Consider the following 26406-nt stretch of genomic DNA (forward strand, 5'->3'; position numbering starts at 1 on the left):
GCCTGTACTGTGCTGTATTGTTCTATGTTCTAATAAAGGTGACAGGATGGTTATAAAAAGTACAGACACTAGCATGTATTCACAGTGTGAACATAAATATAAAACGTGGTTTAAAATGTCTAGTGCAGAGAAGGGGGAAATAAAGGATGGGGGGGTCAAACTAGAATGGTTGAGGTGGTAAAATGGTGGCATATTTGAACACTGCAGCCTCTTGGAGACCAAACAAAGATGTCCTTTTCTTTGTTAAACACGTTTTTTTATGATCGTAAGATTTATGCTAGACTCCAAGAGCTATGGTAACAGCAGGTCTACCACATCAATGAGTCACTCATTGTTCGTAGTAGCCGGACAGTGATTCAGAAGAGCTGATCTGGGTGCAGACAGTGCTGCTGCCTGCTACTCGGAGGCATCGGAGTTGGAGTGTGAAGGTGGCATGCAGTGAAATTGTGAGCAACTGTCTTGGACATTTCTCTTGTGATTGCAGGACCCTGTTGGACATTGATTTCTGCTTGTTTGGTGGTGAGACAGGCAGCGAGGCACCAGCATAGCCTTGCTGGTGGTGAGGACTAATAGACAATAGACAATAGGTGCAAAATTAGACCATTCGGCCCTTTGAGCCTGCACCGCCATTTTGAGATCATGGCTGATCATCTACTATCAATACCCGGTTCCTGCCTTGTCCCCATATCCCTTGATTCCCCGATCCATAAGATACCTATCTAGCTCCTTCTTGAAAGCATCCAGAGAATTGGCCTCCACTGCCTTCCGAGGCAGTGTATTCCAGACCCCCACAACTCTCTGGGAGAAGAAGTTTTTCCTTAACTCTGTCCTAAATGATCTACCCTTTATTCTCAAACCATGCCCTCTGGTACTGGTCTCTCCCAGCATCTGGAACATATTTCCTGCCTCTATCTTGTCCAATCCCTTAATAATCTTATATGTTGCAATCAGATCCCCTCTCAATCTCCTCAATTCCAGTGTGTACAAGCCCAATCTCTCTGCGTAAGACAGCCCTGCCATCCCAGGAATCAACCTAGTGAATCTACGCTGCACTTCCTCAATTGCCAGAATGTCCTTCCTTAAACCTGGAGACCAAAACTGTACACAATATTCCAGGTGTGGTTTCACCAGGGCCCTGTACAAATGCAAAAGGACATCCTTGCTCTTGTACTCAATTCCCCTTGTAATAAAGGCCAACATTCCATTTGCCCTCTTCACTGCCTGTTGCACTTGCTCATTCACCTTCATTGACTGATGAACGAGGACTCCTAGGTCTCTTTGCATTTCTCCCTTACCTAACTCTACACCGTTCAGACAATACTCTGCCCTCTTGTTCCTGCTTCCAAAGTGGATAACTTCACATTTATTCACATTGAATGACATCTGCCAAGTATCTGCCCACTCACTCAGCCTATCCAAGTCACCATGAATTCTCCTAACATCCTTATCACGTCACACTGCCACCCAGCTTAGTAACATCAGCAAACTTGCTGATCTTAATCTCAATGCCTTCATCTAAATCGTTGACGTAAATCGTAAACAGCTGTGGTCCCAATACCAAGCCCTGTGGCACCCCACTAGTCACCACCTGCCATTCCGAGACACACCCATTCACCGCTACCCTTTGCTTTCTATCTGCCAACCAGTTTTCTATCCATGTCAATGTCTTCCCCCCGATGCCATGAGCTCTGATTTTACCCACCAATCTCCTATGTGGGACCCTATCAAATAGCCTCAAGCTGTGGGATTGCCTGACGAGGAGACTCCTGAGGCAGGTAGCGTGGTGTCTGTGCTTGGTTGGGGCTGGCCTCTCCCATTGGTGCTGCTCTCTGTTGGTGGAATAACAGTCAGTGGACTGTCAGTAACCATCAATTCACGGGATTTGTCACTGAGGATCTTGGGACTAAAAGTGTCTTTTCTTGCGTGACTGTTTTGATATTCCTTTCTTGCTATTTTGAATACACGTGTATGTTTTATCACCTTGGCCCCAGAGGAACACTGTCACATTCAGCTGTACCCATATATGGTTGAATGTTAATTAAACTGCGGGAAGAAACTTTTAAGATGGCACAAAGTTTTTGTTTGAATTGTTCTGCAATGTTTTCCAGACGGGAGCTTTTGGAAAAGATCCTTTGCAGGGTGGGTAGTTAAGAACAAGCAAACATTGTCGAGGCATTCTTTTTTCCTGTTGCATTATTTTATTGCAGATACATTCATTTCAGTTCATTCCAAATTAAAAATATACATTAATCCACGATTATAGACTGACTTCAAAATAGCAGATACACCATCAAAAATATACATGCAAGGTACACCATAAGGGCATTTCTGCATTACATTCATTATTTGAATGCTTGGAGTGCAAAATTCTCTGCTTGTGGTGTCTTGGGTTTGGGCGTAGAGGCATTTGACCACCATGAATACATGCAGTGGCAGTAGGCAGTGAACATGCATTTTACACCCTCAACAAATGGATACAAATAGAAGCCAATGTAATCAAACAAAATAAGGGGCCAGAATAGTGTGGAATTTCCATCTTGGTTGGAGAGGGGAGGAGCAACTGGATAATGACGACATATCCCATTCACTTGCAGGATTAAGACTTGTGTTTTCTTTCATTCCCCTGTCAGGGACACGCCGAGTACTTTATGAACTGCTCTGGGGATCTTGACAGACAACTTGCAAAATCCTACAAACATGAAGGTGGAGATTAACTAAATGATCCAACTTTAACAATACTGAAGGATGAATATTGGATAAATCCTGACAGTTCCTCCCCAAGACAGTACCTCCAACTCCTCAATACATACCAGGATAAATCCCTGACAGTTCCTCCCTAAGACAGCACCAACTCCCCAGTACATACCAGGATTTTGTACTTGAGACCTGAACCTCAAAAACAGGCGAACAGAGTTTAGGTTTCTGGTGAACCCCAGAGTGTAAAATCCAAGACTTACTCTAAAAATCTGACTCCACCTGCTCCCTCATATCTCCACCATGCTGCCAATCTAATCTGCATTTTTCCACCCTGCCATTGGTGGATCTACTCAAGATGGGAGAATCAGATGCACCCTTGTGATCCAATGAGCTGGGAAGTTCCTCGAGGAATGCTGCACTGGGCGGAAGGGTCACTTTACCACCAGGCTGCTTGGAGATGGACCATACGATTGGCAACTCAGCAGATGAGAATGAAGACATCTTGTACTCATTTACAACACAGACTAATATGGTCTGGTGAGTGCTTAATGCCAAATGAGTTCATAGAACCAGCAAGCTTCCCTGTGCTATGCCAAGTGTAGACCGAGTCCATGGAGGGGGATCTCAAGACTTCATGGAAACCAGCCTCCCCCTCCCCAATCTCAGCCCATACTCCTCCCTGCCAAACACCCCACCCACACTGGACATTCTCTCTTCTGTGCCCCCTCCACAATTGGGCAGAAGATACAAAAACCCAGAAAGCATGTTCCACCAGGCTCAAGGACAACTTTTACCACACTGGCACAAGATTACTGGATGATTCCCTAAAGGGATAAGAGATTCTTGACCTCACAATCCACATCGTTATGGTCCTTGCACTTTATTATCTGCCAGCACTGCACCTTCTCTGTAAGACTTTGTTCTGCATTGTTATTCTTTTCCCTGATACTACATCAATGCAGTTGTTGTGATCTGATCTGTCTGGATGACATGCTAAACAACGCTTTCCACTGTACCTCAGGACATGTGACAATAACAATCCCTTTTCCAATGGCCAGCAGATGCAACAAGGGCAACTGGAGCCCCTGCACTATGATTGGACATGGTACAGTCAGGGGGATCTAACTAAGCCATGCGATCTCTAGACTGTGATGAATTCAAGCCAGCAAATCTGGAATCCCCGGACTGTGCTTCATTCAAACCAGCAGATCTGACACAGCCAGCTAGATCCCACCTCCCCACAATATAACTGGACTCTGCCAGAAAATCATCTGGACCGTGATTGGCTTGAGGTAACCCTCAGCAAAGCTGCAGATCACTTCACGTCCTGCTTCATCTTCTGTCCTGAAGAAGGGCCTTGGCCCGAAATGTCAACTGTTTCTTCATTTCCATAAACACTGCCTGAACTACCGAGTTCCTCCAGCAATTGTGGTGCTTAGGATTTCCAGCATCTGCAGACTCACTTGTGTTTATGCTTTACCTTCTGCATTTGAGTGGATCTGTGATATACTACAAGCCTATTGCCTGTCACTGTTTTTTTTTAAACCATGTCCATCTAGGACAGAGGTTCCCAATATGGGGTCTACAGACATTTTACTTAATGGTATTGGTCCATGGCATACAAAAGGTTGGGAACCCCTGATTTAGGATATCTTCAAGAGGATATCCTCAAGATTGCAGCATTCATCACTAGGGGTGCTCACCATCCAGGAAATACCCTCTTCTGATTACTACCATTGAGGAGAAGGTACAGAAGCCTGAAGACCCACACTCAACATTTTAGGTTTTCAGCATCTGCAGATTTTCTCTTGTTTGTGATTAGGTACAACTTCTTCCCCTCTGCCCTCAGATTTCTGAAGAGTCCATGACACGGCCTTATTATCCGTCATTGGCATTATTCAATTTTTTTGTAACTTAAAAGTAATTTTTAAGTCTTGTACTGTGTTAATGCCACAAAACAACAAAGTTCATGATAAGTCAGTGATAATGAACCTGATCCTCAATTTTATTCCTGAAAGGAGCTGAAACCACAAGGCAGGCCTATTCCCGTCTACTTTTTCATTAAGACACAGTAGAGTACAAAACAGAAAAAGGGCCTCTGGCCTCCTACATCCATGCCAACCATGTAGCATAGCTATACTACATGCCCACATTAGGACCATATCGGCCTATACTTTGCCCATTAAGTACTTGTCCAAGTACCTTCTAAAACATTGTAATTATATCTGGTTCCACCACCACCTTTGGCAGCATGATCTAGATACTAACCACACACTGTGTGTGTGTAAATCTTACCCCTCCATCCCATTTAAAACTCGATCCCCACATTTTAACCCTGAACCCTCATTGTTGATCCACCTTACCATGGGGAAAAAAAAATTGAGTATCTACAAAGACGAGGAAGTCTGCAGATGCTGAAAATCCAGATCAACACACACAAAATGCTGGAAGTCAGCAAGTCAGACAGCATCTATGGAAAAGAATAGATAGTCAATGTTTCAGAGCGAGACCTTTCCTCAGGGCTGAATATCTATATGAGACATAGTAGTGAGCCAAGGCATTTATATAGCTAGGGTGCCTAAGACTTTTGCACAGTACAGTAGTAGTTTTATGTGTTGCTATGTACTGCTGCAGCCAAAAAAAAAATCATGACATATGTGAGTGATGATAAATCTGATTCTGATATGAGTCTCTATTGTGGACTGAGAGTGGGAAGGGAGAGGGGAATCATGGCTGAGAAGAGGGGAAGGGAGAGCAGAGGGAGTGGAAAGTACTAGAGCGAGATTCCATGATGATTAATAAACCAATTGTTTGGAATCAAATGACCTTGCCTGGTGTCTAATGTCCGGGTGTCTTTATCCGTGCCAGCTCCTTTCCTTTCCTCTCACCTGCCCCATACCCTTTCCTTTCCTCTCACCTGCCCCATACCCCTTCCTTGGCACGCCACCCTTGCTACTCCCAGCAACCTTTGCTCCCACCAGATTTACTAACTTGCTCACCGCTCCACATTGGCAAATACAGTACCGTGCAAAAGTTGTTTTCACACGAGCTATATACATGTGCCAAGACTTTTGCACAGTTCTGTATGTTTCCATATTCTTATATAACTATCAAAATAGAATCGGGTTTAATATCACTGGCATACATCATGAAATTTGTTAACTTTGTGGCAGCAGTACAATAAACAAAAGTTAAATTAAGATAAGTTGTGCAAAAACAGAAATTAATAAAAAGAAATGGTGAGTTAGTGCTCATGGGTTCAATGTCCATTCAGAAATTGGATGGCAGAGGGAAGAAGTGGTTTCCGAATCACTGAGTGTGTGCGTCTGTGGGCTTCTGCACCTCCTTCCTGATGGTAACAATGAAAAGAGGGCATGTCCTGGGTGGTGGGGGTCCTTGATGATGGAAGCCTCTTTTCTGAGGCACCGATCCTTGATGTCTTGATTATCATAGAGGCTAGTACCCATAATGAAGTTGACTAATTTTATAACTCTCTGCGGCTCACTTCAATCCTGTGCAGTAGATACAAGTTCTATCAGAAGACTCCTCATTACTACCACCAATAGGTTGTACAGGATGTGTTAGTCTCGATAGACCATGGATTTGCACCTTGGAAAGTTTCCAGGGCACAAGCCTGGGCAAGGTTTTTTTTTATATAATGGAAGACTGGCATTCTCCCCTCTCCAAACCACTGATGTTGTCCAAGGGAAGGGCATTAGGACCCAGACAGCCTGGCATCGATGTCGTCGCACAGCAGTGTGTGGTTAAGTGCCTTGCTCAAGGACACACATGCAGCCTCAGCCAAGGCTTGAACTAGCGACCTTCAGATAACTAGACAAACACCACTTGGCCACGTGACAATACAGGACGAACAGGAGCCTGAAAACACACACTCAATGTTTTATGAGCAGCTTCTTCCCTCCACCATCAGATTTCTGAATAGTTCATAAACCCATGAATACCACATTACCATTCTGTTCTCTTTTTGCACTATTTATATATCTTTTACATTTCATATTTTTAATGCAGTGCACTGTGTTTCTGCCACAAAACAAATCTCACGATGCATGTCAGCAATAATAAACCCGATTCTAATTCACTCTATGGAAAACAAGCCAAACCAAAGCCACTTCTCTCGATAACTGAAGACCTTCAGTGCAGGGAACATGCTGGTGAATCTCCTCTGCACTCCCTCCACAGTAACTGCATCCTTTATGTAGTGTAATGACCAGAATTGCATACCATGTAGAGCTTAGCCAGTGTTTTCTGAAGATGTAACATAATGCCCCAACTTATATATTCTACATCACCCTATGAAGACAAGTGTGGCATATACCTTCTTCATGATCCTGTAAGGAACAATGGGATGGGCATCCTAGATCTTTTGATTCCCTCATTACTTCTTTATGCTCATCACTGTTGCCTCCAAACTGCATGGATACACTCCCTCAAAGTAACTGAAACGCTCCCGTGCACATAGCCTTTGTTGCCATCTAGCCGGAATTGGACACTGCTAGAAAACATTTTTTGAAACGTAAAAGATTTTCTTTGCTGTATTTCAATACACGCTTCAATTAATAAAATCCAAATTATGTGATTTTTCAATTTTCATTCTAAATATTCTTAGTACGCATATTACAAAAACAAAATCATTTAACATACCACAGAGTTTTCAGACCGTGTAAAAATTTCCTGCTCAAAGCAATGGCTGGTCTGCGCAGCTATATATATAAAAAAAGAGGGAATGTAGGTGGTGCTGTTGTTTCCAAAGGAAGAAGAGATAGAAACCCACATCAGTTTTGATTTTGCTCACTGGCATGGCATCAAAGAAGGAACAAGACTTAATTTGGCACATATACAGTCCAGAAACAGACCCTTCCCAATTATCTCATCTCCTCCACCCCCCAATTATATTGATTTTATTTTTTTTATTATCTCCACATACTCATCATGCAGAGGACTGTGAACTCAGCCAACTCCATCATTGGTACAGCCTCTCCACCATCATGGACCTCTTCAAAAGGCAATGACTGCATTCCTTGGAACATAGAAGACTGAACAGAGATTTTATAGAGGTATAGAAAATTATGAGGGGTATAGATAGGGTAAATGCAAGCAGGATTTTTAAGACCATAAGACAAAGGAGCAGAATTAGGCCAATCTGCCCTTTGAGTCTACTCTGCCATTTCATCTTGGCTTATCCATTTTCTCTCACCGCCCCAATCTCCTACATTCTTCCTGTATCCCTTCATGCCCTTACTAATCAAGAATCTATCAACCTCTGCCTTAAATATACCCAATGACTTGGCCTCCACAACTGTGTGTGGCAACAAATTCCACAAATTCACCACTCTCTGGCTAAAGAAATTCCTTCTCATCTCCATTCTGAAAGGACATCCCTCTATTCTGAGAATGTGTCCTCTGGACTTGGAGTGGATGTAGAGAGGATGTCTCCAAAGGTAGTAGTCTATCAAGGCATTTCACCATTTGATAGGTTTCAATGAAGTCGACTCTCATTCTTCTGAATTCCAGTGAATACAGGCCCAGAGCCATCAAATGTTCTCCATATGACAAGCCGTTCAAGCCAGGAATGATGTTTGTGAACCTCCTTTGAACCCCCTCTGGTATCAGCACATCCTTTCTAGGATTACGGACCCAAACCTGCTAACAATAGTCAAGGTGCGGCCTCACCAGTGCTTTATAAAGTCTCAATATTACAGCTTTGCTTTTATATTCTAGTCCTCTTGAAATGAATGCTAACATTGTATTTGCCTTCCTCACCACAGACTCAACCTGCAAATTAACCTTTAGGGAATCCTGCAGAAGAATTCCAAGCCCCTTTAGCCTCAGTTTTTTTTGTATTTTCATTCCATTTAAAAAAGTTAGCCCTTGCCTTTCTTCTACCAAAGTACATGACCATACACTTCCCAATACTGTATTCTATCTGCCACTTATTTTTTTCATTCTCCTAATCTGTTTAAGACCTTCTGTAGCCCGTCTGCTTCCTGAAAACTACCTGCCCCTTCACCTATCTTCGTATTGTCAGCAAACATTGAACCAAAACCATCAATTCCATCATCCAAATGATTAACATATAACGAAGAAAAAATTGGTTCCAACACAGACGCCTATAGAACACCTTTAGTCACTGGCAGCCAACCAGAAAAGGCTCCCTTTATTCCCACTCTTTACCTCCTGCCAGTCAGCCACTATTTTATCCTTGCTAGAATCTTCCCTGTAATACCATGGGCTCATCGATTGTTAAACTGCCTCATGTGTGGAACCTTGTAAAAGGCCTTCTGAAAATCCAAAATACTTATCAGCCGATTCTCCTTTGTTTATCTTGCTTGCTATTTCTTCAAAGAATTCCAATAGATTTGACAGGCAAGATCTTCCCTTGAGGAAGCCATGCTGACTTCTGCCTATTTTATCATGTGCCTCCAAGTACTCTGAGACCTCAGCCTTAACAATTGACTCCAACAATTTCCCAACTACAGAGGTCAGACTAACTGGCCTATAATTTCCTTTCTTCTCCCTCTGGAAATTAGCAATTTTCCAGTCTTCTGGAACCATTCCAGACTCTAGTGATTCTTAAAAGATCGTTACTAATGACTCCACAATCTCTACAGCCATCTATTAGAACCATGGGATTCTAACCATGGGGTACATCATCTGGTTAAGGGTGAAAGGAGAAAAGATTGCTGGGAACGTGAGGGGAAACTTCTTCGCTCAGAGGGCTGTGGAGTGTGGAACAAGCTGCCAGCGCCACTGGTGCATGTGAGCTCAATTTCAACCTTTAAGTTTGGATAGGTACATGGATGGTAGGGATATGGAGGGTTGTGGTCCCGGTGCAGGTCAATGGGAGTAGGCAGTTTAAACGTTTCAGCACAGACTAGATGATCATAAGGGTCTCTTTCTGTGCTGTACTTTTCTATGACTTAAAAAGGCAGCATCCATCGTTAAGGACCCTTGACACCCAGGATATGCCCTCTTGTCACTTCTACCATCAGGGAAGAGGTCTGAAGACATACATTCAACATTTTAGGAACAGCTTCTTCCCCTCTACTGTCAGATTTCATGTGTTCACAAAGTCATGAACTCTACCTCACCACCATTTTTGCTCTTTTTCCACTGCTAATTTTATATGTAAATTCTTTATTATAATTTATAATATTTTACATATTGCACGGTACTGCTGCTGCAAAACAACACATTCAACTACAGAAGTCTGTGATAATAAACCTGATTTTGATTCAATGCCCCCCCCCCCCCCCACCAAATCACCTACATGCAATTTACAACAGCTATTTCTTTGGGATGCAGGAGGAAAGCAGAGCACACAAAGGAAACCCGAGCACACAAAGGAAACCCACCCAATCACAGGGAGGATGTGCAAACTCCACACGGGCAGCAGCTAAGGCCGGGATTGAACCCTGGTCTCTGGCAGAACTGAGGCAATAGAATTACCAGTGCCACTCCACCCGGGCATCAAGCAGGTAGGAAATGTCCATCAGGAGAACCCAGATCACCTTCTAAGGAATGCCGGTGCCTTACTTGTGGGCGCCTCAGTATATTGAAAGCCACCGTCGAGACCACAGCCCTCGAACTGTGTGAGCCGTGTCCCCTGAAGGGCACGTTTGCCTTCAGAAAGCTCGGCACCCCTGCGCCCTTGCACAAGCAAAACATTTGAATACAAAAATATTTTTTGCTCTCACCACTTTCAGAAGGGCTGAATTAAAATATTACCGGATGCTTTAAATATAAAATTTTAAGCCATTTCCATCAAACACAATACAAAAATAGTGAAATAATCTGAATTATTTCCAGATATGTATATTTCCAGATGGAGTATTCTCCCCCCATATTCTGTTGCTTACAAATAAATTGATATGATAAGGATATTTAGGAAGCTACTGTGTTCAGTTCTCCAGGTTATTGTGAGGGAATCCGTCCTTTCTTCAGACCTTGTATTTCTGCCTGCCTTTATCGCTGATCACACAAATGTGCTACATAGAAAAGATAAAAAGAAATAAATTCAATGACTGTGGCATTGCTTATTTTTAAGTTAAATTGTACTTTAACATGTTCAGTGGAAGTCTAATAATAAAATCATCATTATTATGTGCTGTGTCGTAAGTCTTTTGACCACGATTGTTCTTGGCAAAGGTTTCTATAGAAATGGTTTGCCTTCTTCTGGACAGTGTCTTTGCAAGACAGGTGACCCCAGCCATTATCAAAACTCTTCAGAGTTTGTCTGCCTGGCGTCAGTGGTCGCATAACCAGGATTGTGATATGCACCAGCTGCTCATACGAACATCCACCACCTGATCTTCGGGTAGATGGGACGTCAGCTGTGTTTGGCAGCTCAGGTTGGAGAAGAAAATCTGATCTCAAAGCTCTGTTACCTTGCGGCCATACCCACTCATGAGGGACCTTTTGGGAGAGCCACCCCACCCTCACAGAAAAAAATTGGGAGCTGGAGTCCCTATGACAGTCCTACATTGAGTTCAATGCTGACTGGCAACTCTTGTGACACCACTGGTGCCAAATTGTATTGGTCTCCGCTGTCCTTTGGATCCATCAACTACTTAGAGAGGGAGAGCTGGTTACATGGGCAGCAGCTTGCTCTCCGTATCGTATTGCCTTGGCTTGCGTAACATGTAGATAGCTGAGGCGCAACATCCATGGTCGACTCCGGCCAACAGAGGACCTCAAGAGTCACCCACAGCACATAGTTATAATCCAGCACATACAGTCGCAAAATAATACCAGTAGTACAGGACCCTGAGTGGAACCAGTTGTGTGTGGTGCATGGTTATGTAAGTGACAAGTGCAGGATGAGAGTGCGTGATGTCCTATATCTGACATGGCTGGTTCAGTCCAACTTTGTTGCTTATTTATTCTATACTCCAACTTGAGAATTCAGACCAATGTGACAATTCATGCTAGTAGTTAACTTATTTCCAAATAGTTAGCTTGTGGAGAGAAAAATATATTAGTGATGATAGACACAAGAGACAACAGATGCTAGAATATGGGCCAAAGCACAAACTGCTTGAAGAGAGATTAGCATCATTAAATTATCACTTAGTCACAGGAATATGTCACATGAACATTCAAACATACAGTGAACTGTATCATTTTGAGTCAAATCAAATCAGCCAGAATTGTGCTGGGGCAGCCTGCAAACATCACCGTGCTTCCATTGCCAACATAGCATATCCACCACTCACTAATCCTAATCTTATGTCTTTGGAATGGGAGAAGAAACCCATGCAGACACTGGGAGCATGTACAAGCTCTTTGCAGGCAGTGCCGGGAATTGCACCCTGATCAGTGACTACTGGCACTGTAAAGTGATAAGCTACCATGTTGCCCTATGGTACTCCGTGAATCAGGCAGCATCTGTGGAGGGAAATGAACAGGTAATGTATCAGGGACTGAAGGAGGGTCCAGATTAAGAGTATCCACACAATACACTGACTGCCCGTTTCCCTCCATTGATGCTGCCTTGCCTGTCTTGAGTTCCTCCAAAAGTGAAGTCATGGTGGCATTAATTTCCTTGAATACAACTCTGGTTGGGATTGAGCCCAAATCCAATGCCATAGCTATTGGCAAAAAAACACTTCACTTCCCATTCCCATTTTGACATATCCATCCATGGCTGCCCCTACTGAAGTGATGAGGCCACTGTCAGGTTGGAGGAGCAACACCTTATATTCTGTTTGGGTAGCCTCCATCCTGATGGCATGAACATCAATTTCTCAAATTTCCAGTAATCTCTCTACTTCTCTATTCCCCATTCCCTTTCTCCTCTCTCACCTCATCTCCTTGCCTACCCATTGCCTTATCTCTGGTGCTCCTCACTTCTTTTTTTACTTCCATGGTCTTCTGTCCTCTCCCATTAAGTTCCCCCTTCTCCAGCCCCATATCTCTCTCGCCAATTAACCTTCCAGCTCTTTACTTCATCCCTTACCCCCTCCACCATTTCACCCATCACCTCATTTTTCTTCCTCCCCTCCCCCCCAACCTTCTAACTCTGACTCCTCATCTGTTTTTCTCCAGTCCTGATGAAGGGTCTCGGCCCGAAATGTCAACTGTACTCTTTTCCATAGATGCTGCCTGGCCTGCTGAGTTCCTCCAGCATTTTGTGTGTGTTGCTAACACTTCACTATACCCCCTTTCCTCTGTCAGTCCTGTTTACAGGATCAAAGAATTAAATTTAGCAGGTCATCGTGGATACTTCTCCTACTCATCGTCACCCTTGCTTGTGGGATGGACCATTTCAGCTACCCAAATGAATACTCTAGAACTCTTTTCGATGCTGGGAATGAGTTGGGAAAACGGGCTTCTATGACCTAGCATGCACTTGATGGGCCGCCAAAGGTATGGCAACATTTGTGGGCTGCAACCAGCACATCCTTTGGTTGCCAACACAAACAACACATCTTACTGTATGTTTTGATGTACGTGTCTGAATCTTAATCTGAACAGACTTGCTCAGTGCTTCCATAATTCTATGGCCCTTTTCTGAAATGAAGGTATGAAGTTATGTCGGAGGTTACATCTATTGCATTAGATACTAATGTTTCAGAACTTCTCCCAGGATCATCACCTTGTCATGGTGGAGAGGTTTTGGAGTTCCAGAGAGTGATGCAGTCTACAGTTATCCATCTGGAGCTTAGCTCGATACAGGGTCACCCATGGTGGTAAGGTCAAGAGGGAAGTTCCACACACAGAGAAATCTAACCAAGACCTCAAGGTGAAGCTGGTGGAAAATGATGACACATCACAACGGCAGCAGTGAAGTGTTCCCCCCGATGACTTTCATTGCATGCTACTGGACCCTGATCCTGTTCGGTCAAGGACCATACAGTGGCTGCCTGTGCATCAGCCTGCCCATGTTAAACAAAGTCACGCACAGGTAATTATCATTAAGGAATCCACACTAATGTTTCAAAGAACTGCAGGGGAAATGGTAAGCTTTCTTTATGAATTGCTATCAGCTGAAAATGTCTAGTAAACAACAGTAATATTTAAGAGGTACTTCAGCACAGAAATGTGGGATATAGATTATGTTCAGGCAGATGTGCAATTTAATTTGGCATCATGATTGGCATAGACACTGTGGGCTAAAGTGTCCGCTTCTGTGATTTCCTGTTTCATGTTCCTTTCTCCTAACAACGTTTATATGGAGCTCAGTCTATGTAAACAGACTGCTAATTTTCCTATCTTAGATCAGGGGAGTGACCATGTTTCAAGAAGTAGAGGACGATCCCCAGGATCTGATCATAACCTGAACAGTTTTGCTGAGCAGAAATGCAGCCAAGATTTCTGGTGAGGAGAAGATGCCACAGCAGCTGCCAAATCCATCCCATTAGGTGCTCAAACAACTGGTCATATGTTCAGGCTCTACCGGGTCTTCATAAGTTGGAAGGAAGCCATATGTCAACAGTTGTCAGAAATCCCTTAGGCTATTTGGAGGTTGTGAAAAATGGCAATATAGAACGTAGATTAGTTCAGGCCCTTCAGCCATGATATTGTGCCAACATTTTAACCTATTCCAAGATCAATATAACTCTTCCCTCCCATACAGCCCTGAATTTTCTCTCATCCATCTAACAGTCTCTTGAATGTCTGTAATGTATCTGCCTCTGCCAGCACCCCTGGCAGTGTGTTCCACACTCCCATCGCTGTGTAAAAAAAAACAAAACACCTACCTCTGACATCCTCCCTATACTTTCCTCCAATCACCTTAAAGTTATGTCTCCTTATATTAGCCATTTCTGCCCTGGGAAAAAGACACTGGCTGTCCATTTACTCTATGCCTCTTATCATCTGATAAATCTCCATCAAGTCACCTCTCATCCACCTTCACTCCCAAAGAGAAAAGTTGTAGTTTGCTCAATCTATCCTCACAAGACATGCTCTCTAATTCAGGCAGCATCCTGATAAATCTCCTCTGCATCTTCTCTAAAGCTTTTACATACTTCCTGTAATGCAATGAATTCCTATAATTCTTTTATCGATGTTTAAATGGTTCAATTTAATATCAGTGAATGTCTACAGTATACAAGCTGAAATTGTTACCCTTAACACAATAAGACTGCACCCTTTGAGGTGAGCTTATTTTAAATAGGTTGATGCTTGTCAACAGGATGAATGTAGTTGAACTGAATGAATGTTGTCTTGCAGTGAAGAATCTAGACTAAATGAGATAAGAGATCAGTGACGAAGATGGGAAGAAATTAAGACTCTGAATCTTTTAAACTCTATTATCAGATGCTGGAGAATTTTTGGAACTCTCTATTGCAGATCAGCTAGGATTTTGATGAATGGCCTGAACAAGTCCGGAGTTCCAAGTCCCTAAACAGCGAGTCCTGGAGTCAGTGCTAAAGGTCAAAAACTAAAGGTTGTTCTATCCATGTGCATGAGCTAGACAGTGGGTACAAGGGAATGTTTTGTTGATGTTATGCTGCTCAACATGGTGGGCATGCTATGTTGGTGCAGAAATGTGTGGTGACACTTGTGGGCTGTCCCCAGCACGTCCTTAGATTGTAGCGGTGTGCTACACGCAGCGCTAAAATTACGACACGGAGTCGGTAACTGCAGTCGAAGGAAAAACTTTATTCGAAATCCTCAGCCTCACTTTTAAGCCTCCCTCAACCTGCCCCCCGTGGCGCAGAGGCTCCAAAGCTCTGTGCTCGCAAACCCCCATAGGCTATCTAATTGTGAGCCGGTTCGGATGTGCCAGGAAATGGGTCGCCACATAACCCCCCCCCCCAGAACCGGCGATACACCCCCCAATGTCCACAGTCTGGGCCAGAACCTGCTTGGGAGGTCGGCCTCTGCGCCGAGGTGCCGGAAACTTGGCCGGTTGCGCCAGGTCCACATGGGCCGGTTTGAGGCGGTCCACCGTGAAAACCTCCTCTTTCCCCCCAACGTCCAGCACGAACGTGGACCCGTTGTTCCGGAGCACCATAAACGGCCCCTCGTATGGCCGCTGCAGCGGTGGCCGATGCCCGCCCCTTTGTACAAACACAAACTTAGTTCTGTAGGTCTTTGGGTACGCAGGTCGGGTGCCGCCCGTGCTGTGAAGTGGGTATGGGGGCCAGGTTACCGAGCTTCTCGCGTAGTCTGCCCAGGACTGCTGTGGGATCTTCCTCTTGCCCCCGTGGAGCTGGTAGGAACTCCCCGGGGACGACCAGGGGCGCGCCGTATACCAACTCGGCCGACGAGGCGTGCAGTTCATCCTTGGGCGCTGTGCGGATGCCGAGTAGGACCCAGGGAAGCTCGTCCACCCAGTTGGCTCCTCGCAGGCGGGTCATGAGGGCCGACTTCAGGTGACGGTGGAAACGCTCCACTAGCCCGTTCGACTGTGGGTGGTAGGCAGTGGTGTGGTGCAGCTGAGTCCCCAAAAGGCTGGCCATAGCTGACCACAGGCTGAAGGTGAACTGGGCGCCTCTGTCGGAGGTAATGTGGGCCGGTACACCAAAGCGAGATATCCAGGTGGCGATCAGGGCTCGGGTGCAAGATTCGGAGGTGGTGTCGGTGAGCGGGACCGCCTCTGGCCATCTTGTGAACCGGTCCACGATAGTCAGGAGGTGCCGTACTCTTCGCAACACTGACAGGGGGCCCACGATATCCACATAAATGTGGTCGAAATGCCGGTGGGCGGGATGGAACTGCTGCGGTGGGGCTTTGGTGTGCCGCTGCACCTTGGCCGTCTGGCAGTGCATGCACGTTTTGGCCCATTCACTGACCTGTTTGCGGAGTCCGTGCCAAACGAACCTGCTGGAAACCATCCGGACAGTTGTCCGGATGGAGGGATGCGCCAAGTTATGAATGGAGTCAAAAACACGGCGCCGCCAAGGTGCCGGGACGACGGGACGGGGTTGGCTGGTGGCGATGTCACAGAGTAGGGTCCTCTCACCCGGGCCTACGGGGAGGTCCTGGAGCTGCAAACCGGAGACTGCGGTTCTGTAACTCAGAATCTCCTCGTCCGCCTGCTGCGCCTCTGCCAGTGCCTCAAAGTCTACCCCTTGGGAAAGGGCATGAACGGTAGGGCGAGAGAGCGCATCCACCACGACATTGTCCTTAACCGAGACGTGCCGGACATCCGTCGTGTATTCAGAGATGTAGGACAGGTGGCGTTGCTGGCGGGACGACCAGGGATCGGACGCTTTCGTAAACGCAAAGGTAAGCGGTTTGTGGTCCGTGAACGCGGTGAAGGGCCGACCTTCTAGGAAGTACCTGAAATGCCGGATTGCCAGGTAGAGCGCCAACAGTTCCCAGTCGAAAGCACTGTACTTGAGCTCGGGTGGCCGCAGGTGTTTGCTGAAAAACGCCAGGGGTTGCCAGGGACCTGCGATGAATTGCTCCAGCACCCCACCGACTGCCGTGTTAGATGCGTCCACTGTGAGGGCGGTACGGGCGTCCATTCTGGGATGTACTAGCATTGCGGCGTTCGCCAAAGCTTCCTTCGTTTGAACGAAAGCGGCGGCGGACTCCTCATCCCAGGTAATGTCCTTGCTCGGACCCGACATCAGGGCGAACAGGGGGCGCATGATCTGGGCAGCTGAAGGGAGGAAGCGGTGGTAGAAATTGACCATACCTACGAATTCCTGAAGGCCTTTGATCGTGGTGGGTCGGGGAAAGTGGCGGACCGCATCTACCTTAGCGGGCAGAGGGGTTGCCCCGTCTTTAGTAATCCTGTGGCCCAGGAAGTCAATGGTATCGAGTCCGAACTGGCATTTGGCGGGGTTGATTGTAAGACCGTACTCACTCAGTCGAGCGCAGAGTTGACGGAGGTGGGACAGATGCTCCTGACGACTGCTGCTGGCTATGAGGATGTCAACCAAATAGATGAACGCGAAGTCCAGGTCCCGTTCCACCGCGTCCATTAACCACTGGAACGTCTGTGCGGCATTCTTCAGGCCGAACGGCATGCAGAGGAACTTGAAAAGGCCAAACGGGGTGATGAGAGCCGTTTTGGGGACGTCGTCAGGATGCATCGGGATTTGATGGTACCCTCGGACGAGGTCTACCTTGGAGAAGATCCGTGCGCCGTGCAGGTTTGCTGCGAAGTCCTGAATGTGCGGCACAGGGTAGCGGTCCGGTGTGGTAGCCTCGTTCAGCCTGCAGTAGTCGCCGCACGGTCTCCAGCCTCCCGTCGCTTTGGGCACCATGTGCAGGGGGGAGACCCATGGGCTGTCGGACCGCCGGATGATCCCCAATTCCTCCATCCTCTGGAACTCCTCCTTCGCCAGTCGGAGCTTGTCCGGGGGAAGCCGCCAAGCGCGGGCGTGGAGGGGTGGTCCCTGGGTCGGGATGTGGTGCTGTACGCCGTGCCTGGGCATGGCCGCTGAGAACTGCGGTGCCAGAACCGATGGGAAATCCGCCAGGACCCTGGTGAAGTCGTTGTCGGACAGCGTGATGGAGCCGAGGTGAGGGGCTGGCAACTGGGCTGCACCCAGGGAGAACGTCTGAAAGGTCTCAGCGTCTACCAGTCTCTTCCTGGGCAGGTCGACCAGTAGGCTGTGAGCTCGCAAAAAATCCGCACCCAGAAGCGGTTGGGCTACGGCGGCCAGTGTGAAGTCCCACGTGAACTGGCTGGAGCCGAACTGTAGCTGCACCTGACGGGTGCCATAGGTCCTTACTGTGCTGCCATTCACGGCCCTCAGGGGGGGAACCGGTGCCCTGCTGCGGGTGTCGTAACTCGTCGGAGGTAAAACGCTGATCTCAGCCCCAGTATCGACCAAAAACCGGCGTCCCGACCTTCTATCCCACACATACAGGAGGCTATCCCGATGGCCAGCCGCCGTAGCCATCAGCGGTGGCTGGCCCTGGCGTTTCCCGGGAACTTGCAGGGCGGGCGACAACGGCGGGCTTCTGCGCCCCACCGCTGGTGGTAGAAGCACCAGTGTTCATTGGGCCGGGGGTTGGCAGGCTCTGCAGCCGGGCCTGGACTGGTTTGCTGCTGGGAGCGTGGCTGGGAGATCTGTGCGATGGACGCCCCGCTCACCTTTTTGGCGTTCCACAGCAAGTCCGCCCGGGCTGCCACCTTCCGGGGGTCACTGAAATCCGCATCGGACAGCAGCAGGCGTATGCTCGGGCAGCTGCTCCAGGAATGCCTGCTCAAACATGAGGCAGGGTATGTGTCCGTCGGCGAGAGACAACATCTGATTCATTAAAACCGATGGGGGTCTGTCGCCCAAGCCATCCAGGTGCAGTAAACGGGCAGCCCGCTCGCGCCGTGAGAGTCCGAAAGTCCTGAGGAGCAGGGCTTTGAATTCCGTGTACTTGCCGTCTGCCGGGGGCGACTGTACGAACTCCGCGACCTGGGCCGCTGTGTCCTGGTCGAGGGAGCTCACCACGTAGTAGTAGCGGGTGTCTTCTGAGGTGATCCGGCAAACGTGGAATTGGGCTTCGGCTTGCTGGAACCATAGGTTCGGTCGCTGTGTCCAGAAACCCGGCAGTTTCAACGAAACCACGTGAACAGAGGCGGCGTCGGTCATTTCTGGTCCAAAAATCGTTTGGACCGTCGGGGTCACCAATTGTAGCGGTGTGCTACACGCAGCGCTAAAATTACAACACGGAGTCGGTAACTGCAGTCGAAGGAAAAACTTTATTCGAAATCCTCAGCCTCACTTTTAAGCCTCCCTCAACCTGCCCCCCTTGGCGCAGAGGCTCCAAAGCTCTGTGCTCGCAAACCCCTGTAGGCTATCTAATTGTGAGCCGGTTCGGATGTGCCAGGAAATGGGTCGCCACAGTTCTATCCGTGTGCATGAGCTGGACAGTGGGTACAAGGGAGTGTTTTCTTGATGTTATGCTGCTCAACATGGTGGGCATGCTATGTTGGTGCAGAAATGTGTGGTGACACTTGTGGGCTGTCCCCAGCACGTCCTTAGGTTGTATTCGTTAACACAAATGTTACATTTTGCTGCATGTTTAAATGTCCAATCGATCATTGGATGCACGCATGAACGGATAAATAAATCTGAGTAGGTAACATAGCCCGTTGCATTTCTACTATCTGATGTGCATTCCCAAGAGTCTGTGGAAGGGCCAAGCACCTTCAAAGCTAAAATCGTAAGACTTCTGAACACTAGTAATTGAGAGGTTGTAGGATTAGGCAGGAAACAAAATCCAGGTGAAGGGTCTCTATCTTTAATGCTGTCATTTCCCTTTGGAGCTGGAGTGATTCTTAGCAGTGAGGTGGATCAGATGGATCCTGAGATTCAAGTCCATGGATCCCTCAAAGTTATCACATAGTTTAATGGTGCGGCTAAGAAGGATTATGGAGTGTGTTGGCCTTCATTAGTCAGGGGACTGAGATCAAGAGTAGCGAGGTAATCTCCAGCACTACAAAACATGATTAAACCACACATGGAGTATTGCTTTAATTTCTGGTGGCCTCATTAAAGGAAGGATATGGAAGTTTTAGAGAGGGTGCAGAGGAGATTTACCAGGGTGCTGCCTGGATGAGGAAAGATTAAGTGAGATTAACAACAATCTGGTAGTTTCACTACTAACACCAGCCAGGTGTTCCCTTTAGAAATATTGATCCTTAATGAGGATTGGTTAATCAAATGACTTCTCTGTCTGAGCCAAGGCCATGACCATAAGACATAGGAGGAGAATTAGGCCATTTAGCCCATCAAGCCTGCTCCACCAATCGATCATGACTGATTTAATATCCCTTCCAGCCCCATTCTCCTGCCTTCTCCCTTTCAAGAATGTAACCAACTTGTAAAAGACAGCTGAAATGAAACTGGTAGCATTGGACACTTACATTCAAATCCCGAAAATGTTCATTGTAATCCAGGGCGTATCCCACCACAAATTTATCTGGAATTTCAAATCCTACAACTGTAATAGAAGAAAAATTAGCACAGTGTCTGCTGGTGCACTTCTCATCACAAAACAGGTCTTTCTTTAAATCTATCCACAGTGTATTTGGACTCCAGTCTTTTAATCATATTTATTCTACCATCTTCCCACCACAGTATCCAGCTGCTGGAGGGATGGAATACAATGAGCAATGGGAACCTCTTTCTATTGGCAGAGGGGTTAGACTTATTGGAAAATCAAGTCAAGTTTATCGTCATTTAAATATATATATGCACATTATCAAATGAGACAACGTTTCTCTGCACCAAGGTATGAAGCATAGAACTTATAACACACAATAAATTAGAAAAGGGTAAAATCTACAGATGAATTACACGAAAATAAACAAAGTAAAGTGCATAAGTTAAATAAATAGGATAAAGATGACAAGGAAAAGTACTTTTCTCCTACACAGCTAGCTAGCAGTTGTGATCTAGAAAACACATTCTGAAAGGTCTCAGTCATTGTTTTATAATGGAATTCAACAAAGATTTGATGGAGAAAATATTTCAGGATTATGGGAGAAGAATGAGTTTAACTGGAGAGTTCTTTTAAAAAAAAAGGTGCAATGAGCTTAATGGCCATTCGACCCATCAATGTTGTAAAATCTTGCATATTAGAGGCATTTGAAACGAGAGGGAGAATACGAGGTTTACATAGAACTGTAAAGCACTCAGCCTACTGAATTGTGCCCAATGACTCCTAACTAATCTGATTCTTTCCTAGATGTTGACTGTTTTCCTCTCTTCTCTGCATATTCTCGTCCCCATTTAAAGCTCTCTTAAACACCCTATGCTATTTGCTTTCACCACAACCTCTGGAGGCACATTCCAGGCATCCACCACCATGTAAAATAAAACTTCCCTCGTATCCTTTGTATTTTTCCCCTCTCTCACGTCATTTAGAATTACATACTTCAGTCCTGGGAAAAATATTTTGGCTGTCTATATTCTGCATAATTCTACAAATTTAAATCAGGTTCTCTTCTCAGCCTCTGACACTCCAGACAAAACAGCCCCAGCTTGTCCAAACTCTCTTCGGAAAGCATGTCCTCCAAACTAGTAAGGATTAGTAAGTTTGAGCATGCTCTGTTGGAGCTGGATAGGCTGCCTCCAGCATATCCTCAGACTGTGTCAGTCGTTGATGCAAACTACATATCTCACTGTTGTTTCGATGTGCATATGACAAGTAAAACTAGTGTTCATCTTTAAAAGCAGGCAACATCCCTGCAGACGATCTTTGCACCCTCTCCAAAGCCTCCACATCCTTCCTGTAATGAGGCGACCAGAAATGAATGCAATACTTTAAAATGTGGCCAAACCAGGGTTTTAAGAAGCTACAATTTATCTAACATGCTCTTGAACTCAGTGCCTTGACTAATGAAAGCAAGGGCACCATACGCTTTCTTTATCAGCCCATCAACCTATGAGCCAATTTGAGGGAGCCATGTACCTGGAACCCAAGATCCCTCTGTTCATCAACGTGATTAAGGACCCTACTATTAACAAAGTACTCTCATTTTAAATTGGATTTCCCATAGTGCAGCACCTTACATTTGTCCAGATTAAACTTCAACTACCACTTCTCTACCCATATCTCTAACTGATCTATATCACACCATATCCGCAATATCATCAGTCTTTGTATCATCTGCAAATTTACTCATCCACCTTACATATTTTCATCCAAGGCTTAGGAGTTCTGAGAAAGACTTTTTCCATCCACAAGGTGGTTACAGTCTGGGATGAATGCCTAGCAGAGCAAACTGTTAAATCTTAGTTTGTTATTCGGTTGACTACTTGAATCATCAAGGTATGGTCCCCAACTTTAACACAACAATTATTAATATACCTTCCCTGGGTGCTCAGGATTCCCTCACATTCCAAAGGTGTGCTGGCTGATAGGATAATTTATTACAACCAAATAGCCAAAGTGTAGGTGATTAATTGGTAAACTGAGATGGAGTTCATGGGCTGGTGAGAGAGACTAGGTTACAAGGAGAAAGGAAAAGAGGTTGCAGGCAGTCACAATAGAATCAATGGGCCAAATGGCCTCCTTCTACCCACCAAGTAGGAGAATGAGAATTTAAACCAAATTAAAAAGGGACGGATAACTGAGCCAATCGAACCCATTGGTAACGGTTGCAAAAATGTCAGCAGAGTCTAATTTGCATCGATTCTCCACTCTTTGCACTTTGAGCTTTTACCTTTTTGACCATACTGCCTTGTGCAACTCTAGCAGAAGCCTTGCCTCTTCTGATCTATTCCAGACCTTCAGCAGGCTAGGTCCCAAACTCTACAACACCCTTTTATGAGCATCACTGCCCCTTTATGAGCATCTTGCCCTCTTGCAAGATGTTCCCTAAACTCAACTCATCTCCCTTCGGCAGCCATTATAACTATGATACAAGCGCCAGCTTGCTAGAACATTCTATGTCCATCTTTGAGTAGAAATGGGAAACAAAGCAAGAGGCCCAAGGGGAACTTAGAATGATAGCTGGCCCCAAGTCTCATTTCTCCAAAAAGAATAATGTAGTCGTTTCATCTCCAGGCTGAGTTAGACCTGTGAATGATGTTCCTGACTTGCACCCACTGGGTGTCACTGGTGCCATTAAAAGGGAAACTAGTACCACACTACATCTCAGGTGTTATTCCAATGAAGAAACTGCAGTACTTACAGTCCGGTCTGTATCCCAAGCTCTGGGGAGTTCTTTTCAACAACAAGCTGTGAACAGGTTAAAATGAAAGCCATGTCACTTTTGAAATGTGCAAGTAAAATAATATTTAAAACTCAAAGTTTAAAATTGATGGGCTGATCTTCTAGGTAGCATATATAAGAAGACACTGAGGAGAAGCCATTTTCACTGCTTAGGGAGTCACACAAATGAGTTAGCAGGTTGAAAATTATAGCTAGGCCTCTTGGGAGTTAAATACCATCAAGAAAGTTCTGGAAATGCTCAGGAGGGGGAGAGGGGGAGAGGGGGAGAGGGGGAGAGGGGGAGAGGGGGAGAGGGGGAGAGGGGGAGAGGGGGAGAGGGGGAGAGGGGGAGAGGGGGAGAGGGGGAGAGGGGGAGAGGGGGAGAGGGGGAGAGGGGGAGAGGGGGAGAGGGGGAGAGGGGGAGAGGGGGAGAGGGGGAGAGGGGGAGAGGGGGAGAGGGGGAGAGGGGGAGAGGGGGAGAGGGGGAATTTGTAAGGCTGCAACATGACCAGATGGAAGGTGAAGTGTTGTTCATTAACCTTGTGCTGGGTCTTGGCATAACAGGGGAGTGGGATGGAGACTTAAAGGAATGCAATTGGGAAATACTTCCACAAATCTTGGAACTTTGAAGTTCCCATTAGCCATTGGCCTGGCAGCATATGTTGTGGTGTATTAAATTTTGTAAAGTATCGCTTGAAAGTCCGAATAGCTCCAAGTAACACTTTAACTCTTTGTGAACCCACGTGGCTGTACAAGTTAAACACTGTAGACAATAGTAGACACTGTAGACACTGCAAGCAATTGGTGTCCAGGATGGATACAGGGTGGATCTGAATTCCCACAAGTTGGAATTCAGATTTCCCCTGACGAAAGGAACAATCAAGTGGAGACTACGAATCATGAGCCCGGAAATATTTGTAACTTGCTAAATAGTATTTAGTGTGGTTTATTTGTGCTTTCTGTTTTATGATAATCAATTAGGCTCAAGTTACTTTTTTGTGGTTGTAGGGTTATTACTGGATCTCCTGGAAACTTGAATTGCTTGGGTGCTTTGGGTTTGATCAACCGAACTCAATTCACAGTATCTTTGTTAGACCAGAATTTGTTAACAAAAGACAGGCGTGTGAGGTCTGATCATAAATCAGCCCTGAGGTCAAGCCTATGGAAATAGGATCAGGTGTGGATTACTCACATATACAGCAGAGAGTTTCACACAAAGGCACTGCTAATCATATGCCATCTTCCCCCTATATCCCCAAGCACCTTACGGACCACACAGAATAGATGTTGACCCAAGAGATCCTCTAACTCTTTCCCTTTAAGTTTGGCCTCCTTGCTTAAGCAAAAATAAGCACTGGAGATAGTCCAGGGAGGCTTATCGAGTTGATTCCTGGAATGAAGGCATTGTGAGAATGTTTGGGCAGTGAGAGTCAGTAATTTTGCTTTTACACAGATGTGTATGGTGGATGGTTGGAATGCACTCAGGGATGGTGGCAGAGACAGTTACATTAGGCACATTTAAGGGACTCTTAGATAGGAACAAGGATGATAGAAAAATGGAAGAGCATTTGGGAAGGAGAAGAGTTAAATTAATCTTTGAGTAGATTAAAAGGTTAACAACAACAAAGGCTGAAGGACTTGTACTGTTCTGTAATGTTCCATATGCTCTTTGGAATTTAGAATTGCGAGAGATGGCCTTATTGAAACATGCAAGGAGGATTGACAGGGTAGATCCCGAGAAAGTGTTTTCCTGGTAAGAGAATCTAAATGTGTTGGGGCCTAGTCATTGCAAAACGGGTCATCTATTTAGTACAAAGGAAAGGGGTGTTGAGAATATTTGGAAGTCTCTAACCCAAGGAAGGTTACAACTGTTATTGAATACATTCAAAAGCAAGATATAGACTTTTGTCCTAAGAGACCAAGGCACTTTGTGGAATGAATTAGAAACTGGAGCCGGGGCCAAGGCCAAGATCAAATCAGCCACATACATTTTAAATAGTGATGAAGGCTCGAAGAGGCATGTGGCTTTCTCTTGTTTATGTTCTCCATTGTTAGCTAAGTCAAGCCAGGACGAATGTTCAATCATTCCCCTACCTTGCCACTTTGACCATCTGGGGCTTGTGGCTCTCCAGAAGTTTAAGGAGCTTCTTCATCGTTCTCCCAGTTTCCACAATGTCCTGGAGAGGAAACAACATGAGGTAATGGTTTATTCCCAAATTACACAAGTTTGTTGGCAAGCTGGATTACTTAAATTAGGGGGTGGAAGGCGGTGGAATGCAGGATATTATTTCAGAAGTCCTACGTTATTGCTAATATATACTGGTCCCAATTGTCCCTAATCCATTGTAAATTACTCCCTCAGATTTACTCCATTGAGTTAAATTGAGCCTTGGTCATCACTTCTTCTCAGGGTCAGAACATTATAGCCTCACACTTCACTCCTTTGGTAAAGGTCAATTTCCTCACAAGCTGACCGCCCACTGATCTATGAAGCCACTACCTCACGCCATGTCCAAATTCCTTCATGTCACTGGAGCAAATCAGTGCATCACAGAAAGAAGATAGGGTAGGAGGAGGTGTACCAGAGGGAGATGCTGGAAAGTGAACAAAAGTGAAGGTGGTGAGAGCAAAAGAGAAAGTGGTGAAAGGGGAATGTAAAAAAATGTGAGAAGTCTGTTTTTTTCCCTGAAATCTTGGAAACAAGAATTTTGGATATTAGTGTGCGCACAGCATGTGTCCTATTCATGCATATTTAGTTCATGCTGAACATCTATTTAAAGTACGTAAAAACCACCACATAGTCATGTAACATCTTCAATATAGCAACAGCTCCCAAGTGGCTTTGTGTTATCAGCGATACAAACCGAGTCAGGTCTGGAGGTAGACAAGTCACCTGACTCAGACAGACTACAGCCCATGGTTCTGAAAGATTGTGGAGACATTAGTAATAATCTTTCAATAATCTTTAGATTCTGGCATGGTCCCAGAGGGCTGGAAAATTGCAAATGTCACTCCACTCTTCAAGGGAAGGAGGCAGAAGAAAGAAAAGTATAGGTTAGTTAGCCTACCTAGCCTCAATGGTTGGGAAGATGTTAGAGTCAATTGTTAAGGATAAGGTTT

General features: G+C 45.7%; 1 protein-coding gene across 2 annotated transcripts in view; it reads right to left on the reverse strand.

Annotated features, from left to right (window-relative positions):
* Positions 1-2189: 2189 nt before the first annotated feature.
* hprt1l (hypoxanthine phosphoribosyltransferase 1, like) overlaps positions 2190-26406 on the reverse strand; it is a 94516-nt gene continuing 70299 nt past the window's right edge. For both annotated transcript variants that reach the window (XM_059993274.1, XM_059993275.1), the window contains 4 exons: positions 25381-25463; positions 23267-23313; positions 20492-20568; positions 2190-10703 (listed from right to left, as the gene is read on the reverse strand). In XM_059993274.1, the coding sequence (XP_059849257.1) occupies positions 10656-10703; positions 20492-20568; positions 23267-23313; positions 25381-25463 (255 nt within the window). In that variant the 3' untranslated portion in view covers positions 2190-10655. The remainder of the gene's footprint in view (positions 10704-20491; positions 20569-23266; positions 23314-25380; positions 25464-26406) is intronic.

This window comes from Hypanus sabinus, chromosome 17, assembly GCF_030144855.1.
Source record: "Hypanus sabinus isolate sHypSab1 chromosome 17, sHypSab1.hap1, whole genome shotgun sequence".
In the NCBI taxonomy this organism is placed as follows: Eukaryota; Metazoa; Chordata; class Chondrichthyes; order Myliobatiformes; family Dasyatidae; genus Hypanus; species Hypanus sabinus.